General features: G+C 41.2%; 1 protein-coding gene across 1 annotated transcript in view; it reads right to left on the bottom strand.

The window, feature by feature from the left end:
* Positions 1-8,948, bottom strand: part of hyou1 (hypoxia up-regulated 1) — a 39,209-nt gene extending 30,261 nt beyond the window's left edge. Inside the window, exons 1-9 of the mRNA XM_086130992.1 lie at positions 8,753-8,948; positions 8,186-8,261; positions 7,955-8,048; positions 7,742-7,820; positions 7,455-7,609; positions 2,925-3,001; positions 2,639-2,820; positions 2,305-2,420; positions 1,342-1,528 (exon numbers count right to left, since the gene is read on the bottom strand). Coding sequence (XP_085987118.1) covers positions 1,342-1,528; positions 2,305-2,420; positions 2,639-2,820; positions 2,925-3,001; positions 7,455-7,609; positions 7,742-7,820; positions 7,955-8,048; positions 8,186-8,255 — 960 coding nt within the window. The 5' untranslated portion in view covers positions 8,256-8,261; positions 8,753-8,948. The remainder of the gene's footprint in view (positions 1-1,341; positions 1,529-2,304; positions 2,421-2,638; positions 2,821-2,924; positions 3,002-7,454; positions 7,610-7,741; positions 7,821-7,954; positions 8,049-8,185; positions 8,262-8,752) is intronic.
* Positions 8,949-15,859: the final 6,911 nt, after the last annotated feature.

Genomic DNA, 15,859 nt, shown 5'->3' with positions numbered 1-15,859 from the left:
CAAGTAACGGGATTGATGATAGGCTGACGTAGTACGTTCTGTGTATTTAGCGCCTTGTTTAAATGGCCTCGCCACTGCCAAGGACTAGCTTAGCGCTTAGCGCCTTTGTCTGCGCATGAGCGGTGATGCAGATATCTGATTGGTTTCCCTCTATGTCAATCAAGTAACGGGGTTGATGATAGGCTGACGTAGTACGTTCTGTGTATTTAGCGCCTTGTTTAAATGGCCTCGCCACTGCCAAGGACTAGCTTAGCGCTTAGCGCCTTTGTCTGCGCATGAGCGGTGATGCAGATATCTGATTGGTTTCCCTCTATGTCAATCAAGTAACGGGGTTGATGATAGGCTGACGTAGTACGTTCTGTGTACTTAGCGCCTTGTTTGAATGGCTTCGCCACTGCCCAGGCGTTTTCGACGCTTTTCATGTGAAAGCCCGGGAGCCGCATTGAACCAGCCAAAGAGCCGCATGCGGCTCGCGAGCCACGGGTTGGCCACTCCTGATCTATAGTTTTATGGGAACTTCTTTGTGCAGTCACAATTGACAGTGCGTGAGGTGTGTGACTCCTAATAGGTCAGTACTATCTCAATCTGCAAACGAAAAGCTATCATACAATCGTAGAGCTTAAGAGGACTAGTGCTGTCTTTTCTCTAAATTTAAACATGGTAATACCGTGGTAAATTCAATTTCATTTTATGCAGTTTATTTAGTTTTCAAAGCTTGTGACTATACTGTATTTGTGTTTTATTTAGCATATTTTCCGCACTATAAGGCACACCTTACCTTCAATGACTGGCCTATTTTACAACTTTCTCATACATAGGGCACTGCATTAATAGGAGCACAGAATAGAAGCCAAAAGGCTGGGTGCGGTTGCATTATGCATCCACTAGATGGAGCTACAACTAAGTGAAAACAATACAGATTTATATGGAGCTTTCACAACCGCTGCAGCTGTGACAAAGTGCTTTACAGAATATTTAAAATACTACGTCCAATAAATCAGAATATTGATCCACAGAAAAGGCACATTGGATTATAAGGTGCACTCTCAGCTTTCGAGAAACTTGAATACTTTTACGTGCGGCATATATACGGCACACACACACACACACTCTAGTTAGTATTTTTTAAGATCTATAGCTCAAAAACGTGACGTGACAAAGAAATACTGAGATCAGGTTTGCATTCTGCACCGTTAATAAACAAGTGTCACACAAAAAATTGTGTTCCCTAGTGTTATCATCTCAGTCTACAATAATAAACACTTGCAGTTAAGTTGTTGATGATTAACAATATAATAATGATATTCATGACTGAATGACAGTTCTGGTAGCTGGACTAACCTGGGCCATGAATTCTACATTTGCACTGAGCACCGTCTTCAGCCTCTGGGCCTCCTTGAGTAGCTTGGCCATGGCACGGGGGCTCTCTCGCACATCTTTCGTGGTCTTTTTCTGCTTGTTGAACAGTCCAGCCAAATGATCGCGAAGGCGAAAATCCATCTCAAACCCACCCAAACCACGATCAAACCTGGAGAACATGAAACATCCCCTGCATTCACGGCTAACAAACAAAAAGCAATTTTCTACACTTTCTGATTCTTATATTGGACTTTGCATGAATTTTGTGCATTTTTAGCCCTTCAAAAACTATTAGGTTATATTGAAAAAGAAAAAGAAGGTGGAGGCGGTGGGGGCTAGGGATGGGAGCCGTACAGTAGAATGAAAATTACCAGTGGCTGACACTGCGTATATTTGGAGCAAAACGCAAGAAGACATTGACGACAATCACAAAACTCAATTGAGGTGATTGAAAGAAAACCGTCAAGCACTGTGAAAAATATTTCTGGCAATTCAGCACACGTAGGAGAGGCTGAAACACGCATCGCAACCGTAGAAGAGGAGCTTAAAAAAACTCAAGCCTCTTGGGCAACAGCTATGATACAATTAGCCTGCTCCTCAGTATTTGTGGATCAGCAACGTTAAGATAATTTGGTTCGGACCGGGCAGACCTCAAGAGGCACTTTAGAAATGCTAGGAGTAGTAATGGGGCGATGTCTTCCTTGTTTATTTCAATTTCTTTGCTATTAATGTTGTTCTGATTTTTTTGTTCTCTCCCTCCATTCAGCATTACATTTTGTTTGTGTTTGACTTCGGCAGGTTCTTTTTTACTCTGTGTCATCCATTCATATTAATTTAACAATGTTCATAATAGTGGTTGTCCTTTTCTATGATTTACAAGTGGACTGTATCATAGTCAAGACAACAGTCATAATATGACTAGCAATCAACGTTTTACAGACTCACCCGACACCTTGAATCTGCAACTGCGGCTGGGTGCCAGAATCCTTTGTTTTCACGGTCTGATATGTGACAATAGTGGCACTTGTGCTGCCTGAGCCCATATCATAAAACATCACATTCTGAAAGGAAATCATATTAGATAATTTAGCAATTTGTTGGCACTCCGCGACCTCAAAATAACATTTCAAAGTGTTTGTTAAAATGCCACATATCGATCACAGCAGCTGAATTTACATATAGTTAATCCTGTGAGGAGCTCAATGGCTCATTGACATTCATCATTTTTGTAAAGCATTGAGGACTGAACAAAGATTTATGGAGTAATGCTGAATTTTACCTTGCCTGTGGCATCAATATCTTTCCTTCTAAAGACCCCATAATTCAAGGCAACGGCTGTGTTGTCATTGATGAGTTGAAGGACCTTCAGACCTGCCATTTGTGCAGCCTGCAGCATTGACCTTCGCTCTGCCTGATTAAAAAAGGCTGGAACAGTGATAACTGCATCTTTGATTGGCTGTTCTACAAGTTGGGAAAAAAAGAAGTAGGAAGAAATACATTTGAGGAAAAGTTGGCAAATGAATACAAATGACAAAATGTGAATTTTACTCAAAAAGAAAACCGACCTGCAAAGTCCTCAGCCAGTCCACGAGAATAATTGAGCATCATCCCGAGAATTTCTTCTGGTGTGTACTGCAGTTTCCTGACAAATGGACAAAGATGTTTTCTGTTCATTATTGGACAACAACCCCAACAACTCTCATGTGGCTTAAAGCTCAAGATTCGGTATTCCACCAAATTTTTCCCTAACAAAAATATCAGGAGGCTGAGATATGTTTCTTGTGGCAAGGATGGACCGGCGAATGATTTTCAAGAGGTCCTCATGGTATTGAGGCAGTGTAATCAATGTAGAATTCAGACTACCGGCACTCACAACTTTCCAATGAGTGTCATACAAGGGACCACAACAAGTATACATTTAATACAAAAGGGTTTCCTTAAATTGAATAGAACCAAATAAAAGCAGTTGAATGCTAAGGTGAAATTGACAACACTTGAGCAGTGACAAGCTGGAGCAAATACAAATGTGTGAAAAAATCACCAGAATTGAACATGGGTCTGTGTCTTAATACAAACCCCAAGTCCTAATAAGTTTCCTTCTCCGCAGCCACTCTTTCCAACTCTTCCGGAGGGATCTTTAGGTGCTCCCAGGCCAGCCGGCAGTCCAAGTCAACACCAACAGAACTCCCCAAGGGACACTGTCAAATGCCTTCTCCCAGTCCACAAAACATGTTGACAAGTTTGGGTGAGGTCCCATGCACCTCAGAGTCTCCAAGCTTTACTTCCTCAAAGGAAAGCGTGTCGGTGGAATTGAGGTCTTCAAATTATTCTCCCCACTGACTCACAACTTCCCAAGTTCACGTCAGCAGCACCCCATCTCCACTGTACAGAGCTGTCTCCCATTGAAAATATATGCCACATTATGAATTGCAATACACAATGGAGATCTTGAACTGTTTAGCAACATAGGTTGGACATCAAGCAACAATAAGAAAGAATTTCACCTAGGCTTCCAACAACTACCGTATTTTTTGCACAATTAGGCGCTTCGGATTATAAAGCGCACCTTCTATGAATGGCCTATTTCAAAACTGTTTTCATATAGAGAGCGCACTGCATTATAAGGTGCATAGAATAGAAGCTACAATCATGGCTGCAATTGTGCTATGCATCCACTAGACGGAGCTACACTAAAGGGAATTACAATACAATACTGCTTTATTTATAGAGAGCAAAGCCATGCAGAAATGGTCAGGTACATGGTCATGAAACATAATACAAATGGCATTACAAAACAATAAATGAAAGACAAAAGTTATGAAGACAATGATTCAACAAAAAGGCACCCAAACCTCATGGGCTCACATCCACAAGGGGCGAAATTTCCTTAGAAGTCTTGCTTGTCTCCTTTTTCCTTCCTTTAGTCAGTAGCTATCTATGCTTTTGGTATTATCTTCATTTCATAATGGCTGTGCAGAGCCCACAAAGTAGTTGTCGGTTTGAGTGTGTGTCGGAGAATGCACATGTCAATTAGTGTCGGGCAGAACAACCCTTTAGATTACAATAGGTTCCTGCTAATAATCTCCACGACATGGCATCGGGACACTAACAGAGAAACAACTCAATGGGGAATATAAAGAGAATGCAACACCATATATAAGGCGTGTCGGGATTATAAAGCGCACTGTCGGCTTTTGAGAAAATGGAATGCTTTTATAGTGTGGAAAATATGGTAGACCTCAGTTTCCATAAGATTGAGTGTTGTTAAAAGGGTGTAACACGGTTGGAAAAATGCTTCCGTTTCACCTTTATTGGAATGTGTTGCAGGCACCATATTCAAAATGGGTGAATTTCTTTTTGGGGGGGGGGGGGATTAAACGAAACAAACAAACAAAAAAAACCTGAGAACTGCTATAATGCAGCTTGGTCACTTTGGAGTACTAGCACATTGGGATACTGGCACACTGGATGACTGGTCTGGGCCGATCAGGTGGTTTTCAGCATATCGGGATTCTGGTTTTCTTAATTTTTAGAAATTTTGAAGTTCAGAAAGGGACCAAATAATACAAAGCAATGAATATTGTGTAAAATTGAGCAGTAAGAGACTTTATCTTGCACGATGTCCAATTTTTGTTTTTGGTGGCAGACTGCAGTAAGAACCACACAAGAGGTACTTGCACAGAGGCTGTCTGTAGTGAGGGCTCTCCCTCCACGCTGCAGCATAATTTTTTGGAAACGATGTGTAAACAGGGTAACCAAAATAATAATAATAATACATTTTATTTATAAGCGCCTTTCAAGACACCCAAGGACACTTTACAATAACAAAAAACAAAACAATATGGGTTGAGCAGCGGCAGCCAAAACGCGCCAGCGTTCACTCAACCCAAATATCCCAAGTCTGCCATGCCTGATATAAAATCACCTCACTGAATGGCACGAGACTTGAGAGAGCCACAGAGAGGTTAGCAGCTGTCAAAATGACATAACTTCAAATTGAAGTTTGATGAGTGTAAACTACTTGGTGACAAACAAGCTTGTTCCCAAATGGTTGCATATAATGAGGTCATTAATCAATAGGGTCATTTGCAGATGAGAGAAGTCATGTACCCATGAACTACAAAGCCTGTGGACTTGTCATTTTAGCCTGCTCTGTCAATAAATAACCATGTAAATAAAAAGGAATGCTGCATTTTCTATGTTCATGATTATACAGTATGTATAGGCCATTTGACAAATTGGTGACATTTGTATCCCCAGGGAATAAAATGTATAAATCCATTGGACAACGAGAGCTGTGAGCAGCTTTGAAGGGCTCTCGCAACCCTGGCTGGCCACACTAGGGTACTTGCATATTAGGTCGCTGGCACAATCACCCACTAAAATATAAAACGTTTTGACAGGCCCGATGCGTGTGCAAAATGTAATGAATTGTCGCCCAGGTTTAGACCTTCAAAAACAGCATCATTTTTCTTGCAAACACCGCTTCACCACGGCAACAACACCATCCCTTTTGATCTATGACTCCATGTGTGGCAAATGAACTGAGCTTGCCATCATGCCGGGAGGCTTGACAAAGGAACTCCAAATGCTGGACATCGGTGAAAACTTCAAAGTGAAGTTGTGAGCGGCATGGAACAATGGATGATAGATGGCGGACACAGCTTTACCAAGACTGGGAGGCAGCACCGGGCGAGTTACGCCACAATCTGTGAATGGATTTGAGATGCTTGGCTCACATGTCTGCTTGCACTGTTGTTCCAGTTTTGGCAAAAGCCAGCATCATTTCTGAGGAGGCGCATCCCAATAGGACTGACTGACATTGACGAAAGGAGAACTTGCCCACCTGTTCATTCGGACACAGAATATGAGGACTTTGATGGATTTGAGGATGAGGATTGAGCATAAAAATAAAGTACACTCAAACTCAGTTTTTCTCCCGCAGTCTTTTTTAAAAACAAGACAAGTGGCAGAAGCTAACAGATATGGCAGCCTGCCTGTCTGCATGTGGACCTGTAACAAAACTTGAGCGTCGCTAAATGTGTGAAAACTATGACCAATCGCGTCTAAAATTCATATGTACATGACTATTGTTGTTCACTTCAACCTGTTTAAAAAAAATAAAATAACTTTTATCACAATATTTTTGATTTTGCGGAGGTGACAGTGGCTTTTCCTCACTGGAGCTCACATTTGTTGCCAATAAATCAAAAAAATACTGTGCGGATAGCTTGTTGGCGATTGCGCCATAGTGGACTTCATGGAAAATTATCTAGGATTGCACCAGCGCTAAAAATAAATCATAAATGAGGGAGACTGGCATGGCCAAACTGAATGTTGCCAAGCCACAAATTTCTGAGACAATGTCCTTCGGACAGATGAGACAAAACACAAAAATGAAGCATACCAAGAAAAGAGCATTGTGCCCATCGTGAAACATGGAGGCTCCTATATTCTGAGGTTTTTTTTTTCTTGCTTCATCTCATACAAGGTGCCTATAATCTGTGCAGGTTACAATGAATTCTCAAGACTATCAAAGTATTCAGGAGAGAAATGTGCTGCCCAGTGTCAGAAAGCTTGGTCTTAGTTGCAGGTCTTGTAACAGGATAATGAGCAAAAACACACAGCTTTTGACACCTAAGAGATGTCTTCAACCTCAAGAGACATTGTGGCTCTTTCAACCATCTGATATGGCTCTCTGTTACTTAGGAAAATAAATATTGAATTTTAACAATTTTTTCCCCAACATGTAATCCTGAAGATAATGGTCATCTTGTAACATTATTATTAAAAGTACTATTATTATTTGTCGCTCGAAATATACATCACTATATGCACCACCTGGCGGCAAGATTTTTTTCAGCTATTTGACTCCAGGTCGGCAAACCGAGGATAATAAAGTTTCTGAAGAAAATAGAACCTTTAATGCTCAGTGACATCAACTATTGAAAACAAACATCACTAACGCCTCACAGATGACATTGAGAACATACAATCGTGTGTGAAAATGAAGGTGACGTATTCAGTGCTGATGAGCAGACACAGTATGCTGAGGTAAAGGAGCAAAAACTACAGACAGACACACACACACTTACTCTGAGTCTTTGAAGTAAATTGTGTCTCGGGAAGGGTCAACTTGAAGTTGGTGCTCAGGAAACTGTTTCCGGTAAAGTGCTGTAAGTGGGTTGTCGTGCTTCTTGCCCATGAGATTTTGCAGGTGTCGATAGACAGTTTTTGGGTTCTTCACAGACTGAAAATGTTGACAGGTAACGACGAATAACATAAGATTTCACGCAAAATGTGCAACAATGAAATGGGCAGTGTGAATATGATTATAGATTGTAACTCATCAAAACAAATTTTTTTTTTTAAAAAGGCTTACCACTCCTAAAGCACTGTCGCCGAAAAGTCTTTCATTTTCCTTGAGACATACAACTGCAGGTGTTTTCCTCCTCGACTCTCTAAAAATACACCAAAAAGTGAGAATACCATGACATGCAATATCCAACCGTATTCCTTTTACCTGCTACTGAATTAGCAATGTGAACCAGATATGAATGTTTTGTGTCCTGTGTGGAAGCTTATAGCTACCCACTTGTTGAGAACAATCTCCATTGGCACACCAGGTTTGACTATTGCCATCTTCATCCATTCACTCCCTACATCTATTGACATGACTGCCACAGCATCTGCAAAAGTATACCACAAATCATTCCATCAATATTTTCATTTACTGTACTTATATTTCAACCCTTGTAGAGTCTGCTATATTGCAGTGAATACATAACCCCAGACAAAAATATAAAATATTATCTGCAGCTCATACCTGTGTGAGAAGGCAACATTGCTAGAACAAAGCAGAACAAAGTAGCCAATGGAAACTTTCTCCAAACCATGATGAGCTGAAATGATAACAGATAAAATATGGAATCAGTGTCCTTGTTTTTTTTTTTTGACTCACCAAATTATCTCTTCTAAGATGTAGTTAATGTTGAGCAATATAAAGATGCATTGACCATTAAAACATACAGTTTGCCAAGAATAAACGGTCATTAAAACAATAGCGTGGACAAGAGAAATTTCGTGACCTTCCTGGCTTTATCAGCCCTTTGAGTTGGTTTTGGCTTTAATGTCTACCAAGTATATTACACTGTATACCACGAGATACAATTGTGAGTTGCGGGATAGAGTGTAAAACTTATTATCCCACACGTTAACCTTTCATTTCAATACTATACACACAAAGCCGCGCCAGGAACACATTTCAACTGCATGTACTAAGCAAAAATAACGCTGCATTAGAATCGCACCCACTATTCGAAATTGACAACATTCTGTTAGCTAGCAGGAAAGCATGGATAGAGCCGCATGACTAACACTAACGTGAACTTACCTTTCTTCAGGATATACAATTGCGGACCAAATTAACAACACACAGGCCTCTTTCGTGTTTCCTCTGATATTAGATGACTACTTTTGAGGCAATTTAGAGCCTCTGGATTTTAATAGAGGACAGTTTTAGCCCAGCTTATCACCGGTTTGACTTCATCAGTCGGGCCCAGAACGCGGCGTCACCTCATTGGATCCACTGAAGTTGCTACTCGTCGGACACAAAAAAAAAGTCAAGCTCAACATTAGAATATACTATTTCCGGTTTTTGAAGTACCAAATGGAGTCGTGTAATGTGGTGGATGATACTGTATTCAAATGTTTATCCAGTTAGTGTTACAATAATTTTGAAGCCAAAACTGAAAGACTTGTTACTAAAGCACCATATGGCCGAATGATGATTATATGCAATGCATGTATAAAAAGACTAAGATTAAGGATAAAAATGGATTATCCGTTCGTAAACGAAAGCATTCCGTTTCGTTTATTGGAAACATTTTACGGTCTTCAATTGTACTACCAAATGGAGTCATGTCATGTGGTGGAGGACATTCAAATGTCTCTTAAATAACATTGGTGTTACAATAATTTTTCCCGAAACTGAAATAGTTGCTACTAAAGTACAATTTAGGCGAATGATAATTGTATGCAATGCCTGTTACACAAGAAGACGATTAAGGATAAGAATGGATGGCCGTTCTTAAATGAGAACCGTCCATTTTGTTTGTTGGACACTGTTAAGCATCTTAATTTGGAAGACTAGTTCTTACTTTCCAACAGTAACTTGATGGAATGAAGGAAAATCACATCGATGTGCAACCACTCTGCATTAAGACCCAACCCCTCAAGGTTCCACGCACATTCTGGTGATTGGTCCACGTGCTGTGAATTAAAAACGTAAACACACCCTGTTGGTCCACGTCCAGAAGGCGTACCTTGAAATACATCACCGTCGGGTACAACTCAAATCTCTTAATTGCAATGCACCTATCTATTGTTGTAATATACAATACTTATGAACACGCGATCTATAAAATTCTCTTAATAGTTACACTCCTCGGTCTTTGCGCCATTGATATGGCAAGATTATTTATCTCTATTTCTCGCTCCTGTTTCGACGGCGACTGATTAAGGAGCGTTTATTCTTGAATGCTGAGATTACAACTTTGACCAAACAAATATTGTAACAATAGCGTTTGCATGTTAACGGAACTGCTGCCACCAAGCAGCAGTAATGTCGTCAACACAGGTTCATGGTGTCCGAGCACGTGTACATGTCCCAGAAAGAGCCTTGCTTGGTCGAGAACGTGCACACTTAGTCGCCATCATGAACCGGGAGTGCAGTGCTCGTCCCTCTCTTCCACGTATTTAGGCTGCATTCACGTAACGTGGGAAATCGAAATTATCCTTTCGGATTGTCCCATTTCGGACCCCAAAGCGTTGAAGGCGAATGTAAAAAACAAAGATGCCGATAAACTGTTTTTTTTCTGGTTCATCACAACACATTTTTACCCCTAGCAAACTTTCATAGTATCTTTAATTCATTTGAATAAAGACTTTTCCTCCCGAGGTTCATGGGCATGCTGGATCCTGACTTCAGGCAGCAGGTGGGGGTACACCCTGAACTGGTTGCCAGCTAATCGCACGGCACACAGACAAACAACCATTCCTACTCACAATCACACCGAGGGACAATTTAGAGTGATCAATCAAGCAGACATGTTAAACAGTTGCCCACTGTGCATAAATATTTTTTTTCTTTCATTTTGAATGCAGTGGTAGCTGAAAATGGTAGATCACCACAGCACAAATTATGCTGATATCTCTCATTACGGGAAAATAAGAGGCATTTAAGTTACAATAGTAGTCATAAATTGACAAAAAAGTTCACCAAAAACCAAGTAAATCACCTTTTCTCATTCTAATTGCTGTCGTCCACAGCAAAGTCCTCTAACTTCGACACCTCAAATTTTCATCATATGTGTCATTTTGGAGAAGTAGGAGTCATTTCAACGATGAAAATAGTCCTACTTTGACCAAAAAAAATCAAGGAAAAAAACACCCTTTCTCATTTTGATTGCTGTAGTAGTTAGCAATGGTGCCCTACTAATTACTACAGATCAAAGTGTTATATCTGTCATTTTACAAAAGTAGGAGATAGTTTAATCACCAAAACAATCATCAAAAGTCTACAAAAACATTTTCTCATTCTGATTGCGGTAGTAATTGACAAAGAATTTCTACGGGTCAAAGTTTTATCTGGTGTGCCTGCGTGAGTTTCGTCCCCCATTCCAAAAACGTGTGTGGCAGGTTGATGGAACAGTAAATTGGCCCTAGGTGTGATTGTGGGTGCAGATGGTTGTTCATCGATGTTTGGCCTGCAATTGGCTGACAACCAGTCCAGGGTATCCCCCGCCTACTGCCTGAAGACAGCAAGGATAGGCTCCAGCATGCCCTGTGATCTTTGTGAGGATAAGCGGATCAGCAAATGGATGGATGTAGCAGATGGAAAAGTCCGAGAAGTCCTGGAAAATAATTTCAAGAAAAGAATGGGAACCCTGCACCAAAATATTCACTCAAAATCAAGAAAAACACATTTTATCATTCTGATTGCTGTAGTGGTTGGCAATGGTTGCCCACTAAAATAGGTGTCAAATCCAGGGCCAGAAAGTAAAATTCCTGCCACAGTTTGGCTTTAGCCAGAGGTGCTTCTAATCAACCAGCAGGTAATTGAACTCCTGGATACTAGCTTGAGGGCGGCCCGGTAGTCCAGTGTTTAGCACGTCAGCTTCACAGTGCAGAGGTACCGGGTTCGATTCCAGCTCCGGCCTCCCTGTGTGGAGTTTGCATGTTCTCCCCGGGCTTGCGTGGGTTTTCTCCGGGTGCTCCGGTTTCCTCCCACATTCCAAAAACATGCATGGCAGGCTGATTGGACGCTCTAAATTGTCCCAAGGTGTGAGTGTGGGTGTGGATGGTTGTTCGTCTCTGTGTGCCCTGCGATTGGCTGGCAACTGATTCAGGGTGTCCCCCGCCTACTGCCCGAAGACGGCTGGGATAGGCTCCAGCACCCCCCGCGACCCTAGTGAGGATCAAGCGGTTCGGAAAATGGATGGATGGATACAAGCTTGTTAACCTGCTGACTGCCGACTGCCAGGCAGCAGGTTAACAAGCTAGCACCCGTTACTCCATCTGTCAAAATGTTTTATTGTGCATTTCTTTGTTGAGATAAGCCATTCCAACATCGCAGGTGTGGCATATCAAGGTGCTGATTAGATAGCATGATTATCGCACAGGTGTGCCTTAGGCTGGCCATAATAAAAGGCCACTCTGAAATGTGAGTTTTGCTTTATTGTGGAATTTTAGGGGGTCAGAAAAGCAGTGAGAACCTTGTGGTGAAACCACCATTTGCTTCAGGCATCTTCTTTGCAGAGTTGATCAGGTTATTGATTGTGGCCTGTGGAATGTTGGTCCTCTTCAATATCTGTGCCAAATTATTGGCTATTGACAGGAACTGGAACACACAGTCGTATGTGCCGATACAAATCATCCCCAAACATGCTAAATAGGTGACATGTTCGGGAGTATGTTGGCCATGCAAGAACAAGGATGTTTTCAACTTCCACGAATTGTGTACAGATCCTAAAGCCCATTTGGATATTCTGCCAAATTGTCTAAAACGCCTTTGGAAGATGACTTATGATAAAAAAAAAAGAACATTCAATTCATGTGCAACAGCTCTGGTGGACATTCCTGTAGTCACCATGCCAAATGCATGCTCCCTCAAAACTTGCAAATTTCACAGTTGCATTTTATCGTGGTCAGTCTAAGGCACACCTGTGCAATAACCACGCTGTCTCATCAGCATCTTGATTTGCCACACCTGTGAGGTGGGATTAGATTATTTTGTCATTAAGAATTTGTGTTCTAACTTAACCCTGGAGAACCCAAGAACCCTTTTCTTCTTTGGAAAATTATGAAGTATACATTAAATGACTGCTATAAATTCACTGAAGACCAAAATATACAGTATGTTTTATCAATTTTAACCCTTTATTCCCTAATTTATGATTAGGGTGAAAGTTGACCATTTGGGATTTAGGGGTATCATTTTGAAAAATCTGAATAACAAAAACTGTCAGTAAACTATTTAGAATTTAAGAAAATAATCAATCTAATACACAGCTGCATTGAACAATATAATTTTTTGTTTTGTTTGTTGCATTTTAGAACTGGATTTTGAATGTACAAACACACTTAGGCAAATGGAAACAAGGTGATTTTCCTTCTTGACAGGACAATGGCCGATTTGGTCAAAACGGACATCTGCACTCTGATAAACTCGAACAAATCTTGGTGGTGGCAGGGATGAAGAGCTAGGAGTTGATGGCCAACCCCGCTTTCTTGCTGTTCCAACTTCAACCAAATCTTGAGCAACGAAACCCTTAAACTTACGAAGCTTGAGAACTTTAGATCCAGTGATTCCCTGTGCCTCACAATCACACAGGTAAAGGAGCCATGCATTGATCACTGCAACAGACATGAAGTGCCAGCAAAGTATCATATACCAGCGACGGGTCCTGATGGGAAATTTACAGCGTGCAAGATGCGCATCCAGCATGTCAACACCTCTCATGGAAGCGTTGTACTCTTTGATGATGTTCGGTTGATCTATGTAGGTGTACTCTTTTTTTAGACTTGTCCCAGCGCCTAACCTTTCTCAAAGGTTTTGGTCCAGCATATGTTGACATCAAACTGACTGCTTTCGTGTCTTGCCATTTCAAACAAGCTGTTTTGGTGTTGGACTCCAATTGATAATCGTAGGATCCACGGCCTTTCTTGGACAGGTCTTTGTCAGGTATCAGGTTGCACTTGGACATACGGTTTTTCCTCACAGTTCCTGTGTAGTACATTCCATTTGCCAATAATTTCTCAATGAAGGGCATGGAATTGAAGAAATTGTCAGCAAAAATCAGGAAATTTACTTTCTCTGCAAGCGATTCGCATAACTTCACGACAATGTCTCCACCAACTCCCAACTGACTCTTTTTTTGGCCCTTTTTGTCCATTGCCACCACCTTTTCCTTGATATATGTCAAAGTCGTACAGGAGGCCAGTGACACAACAGCGCGCCCACACTTTGAATCCCCAGGGATGTCGCTTTCCTTTGATATATTGCCTTATGCCACCAAATTTACCTTTGTAACTGGCCATACTCCCTGAAAAGATATCGGTATTTATTAGTCGCTGTACCTTTAACTTAGTAAAATATATTACACAAATGAACTAATTTCAAGTCTTTAGCCAAATACAAGACTGTCACCATTCTCTGTAACAAAGTCACCAGAACCAATGTGGCTGACATTTTTTACCCCATACACCTAAAGATACTCCTAGGCATTCTGCAACATGATATGAAATAGATAAAAAAAAAAACACACACACACACAATTGTACTATCTGATGGTTTGCTGAGAAGATGGGTTTATTTGGATTGATTTCCAACTCAACAAAACAGTATGTTGCCAGCCATCTTGTCACCGCCACTCTGGTTCATGTAAGTGCAATATTCATCCACTAGATGGCCCCATGCAATAATAAGAAGTGGCACTCTGGTCTTTTGAAGTTAAATCCATCCATCCATCCATTTTCCAAACCGCTTGATCCTCACTAGGGCTGCGGGGGGTGCTGGAGCCTATCCCAGCCGTCTTCGGGCAGTAGGCGGGGGACACCCTGAATCAGTTGCCAGCCAATCGCAGGGCACACAGAGACGAACAACCATCCACGCCCACACTCACACCTAGGGACAATTTAGAGCGTCCAATCAGCCTGACATGCATGTTTTTGGAATGTGGGAGGAAACCGGAGCACCCGGAGAAAACCCACGCAGGCCCGGGGAGAACATGCAAACTCCACACAGGGAGGTCGGAGCTGGAATCGAACCCGGTACCTCTGCACTGTGAAGCCGACGTGCTAACCACTGGTAGGGCCGCCCCGAAGTTAAATCCGTAAAAAAAAAAAAAAGGTCTTTGTTATTTGCGTAGCAGTCTTCATAGGGGCCAAATTTGACCCCATGGGTTCTCTAGGTTTTAATACAGTACAACTTTGAAGAAGCTCCAAAGATATTGACACGGAGCACAAACTGAACGCTACTCAACAGCAGTTTACACTTAGTCCATACACAACCATGCAACATGGGGACACATTGTGGTGGTGGAAAGTAGTGATGAGAAAATGAAGCTTCACATTTGCTTCATGAACCAGTTGTAATTTTTGACTCTTCTAGATGGCAGTGTTGTTTTAAAGAGTATGAGTAAGTCAGTATGGTTTCAGCCCAATCTTGAACAAAGAGTCCTCATTTAACACAAGTTAATGAAGCATCTTGAAGATTCATTTCTCATCACTGTTGGAAAGGCTAGATAGAGGAGAGTGCAGGCGGCGGGATGTTCAAATAGGTCGATGCACCTGCTCCCTGACCACTGGCGTGGTTACAGTCAGGCGAGGCTAAATGGGAAAATTTGAGACCTCCCTTTGTCATGTATTACAGCAATCAGAACAAGAAAAAGGTGTTTTATTTATTCTTTGGTGAATATTTTTGTGAATGTAGGGCTATTTTCGTCTTGAAAATGACTTGTTCAAATTCACGTGTGATCAAAGTTAGTGGTGTAGTTATTAGTGACCTAGCTTTTGTCATGTACTACACTACAACATTCAGAATGAGAAAAGATGGTTTGCTTGTTTTTTGGGTGACTATTTTTGTCAATGTAGGACGACATTCGTCCTTGAAATGACTACTACTTCTCCAAAATCACATACATTATATGATAACAATTTGAGATGTAGTAATTAATGGTTAACCACTAAATGAGGAAATTTTAAAAACCACCAAGCAAAGGAATCACTCACTTTTCTGAATTCAGGAAAAGTATTGATGAGCAGAAACGAGGTCAACAGGCTCATGAAGAAGGCAAAGGCAGGTTTTTTTTAAATGAAAAAAAAACTTTGATGATGGATCTTTGTCCTCGAGGACACACCTTTGTCAAACATGTCCTGATAGTCAAATTATTTTCAAAGTCTTCTAGATGTACCATCATTTTCATCCAGATCTGTTTCA

The sequence above is a fragment of the Hippocampus guttulatus genome, chromosome 15, assembly GCF_054856545.1.
Source record: "Hippocampus guttulatus isolate MCC_2025c chromosome 15, RoL_Hgut_1.0, whole genome shotgun sequence".
Taxonomy (NCBI): domain Eukaryota; kingdom Metazoa; phylum Chordata; class Actinopteri; order Syngnathiformes; family Syngnathidae; genus Hippocampus; species Hippocampus guttulatus.
This window is presented reverse-complemented; position numbering and strand designations above follow the sequence as displayed.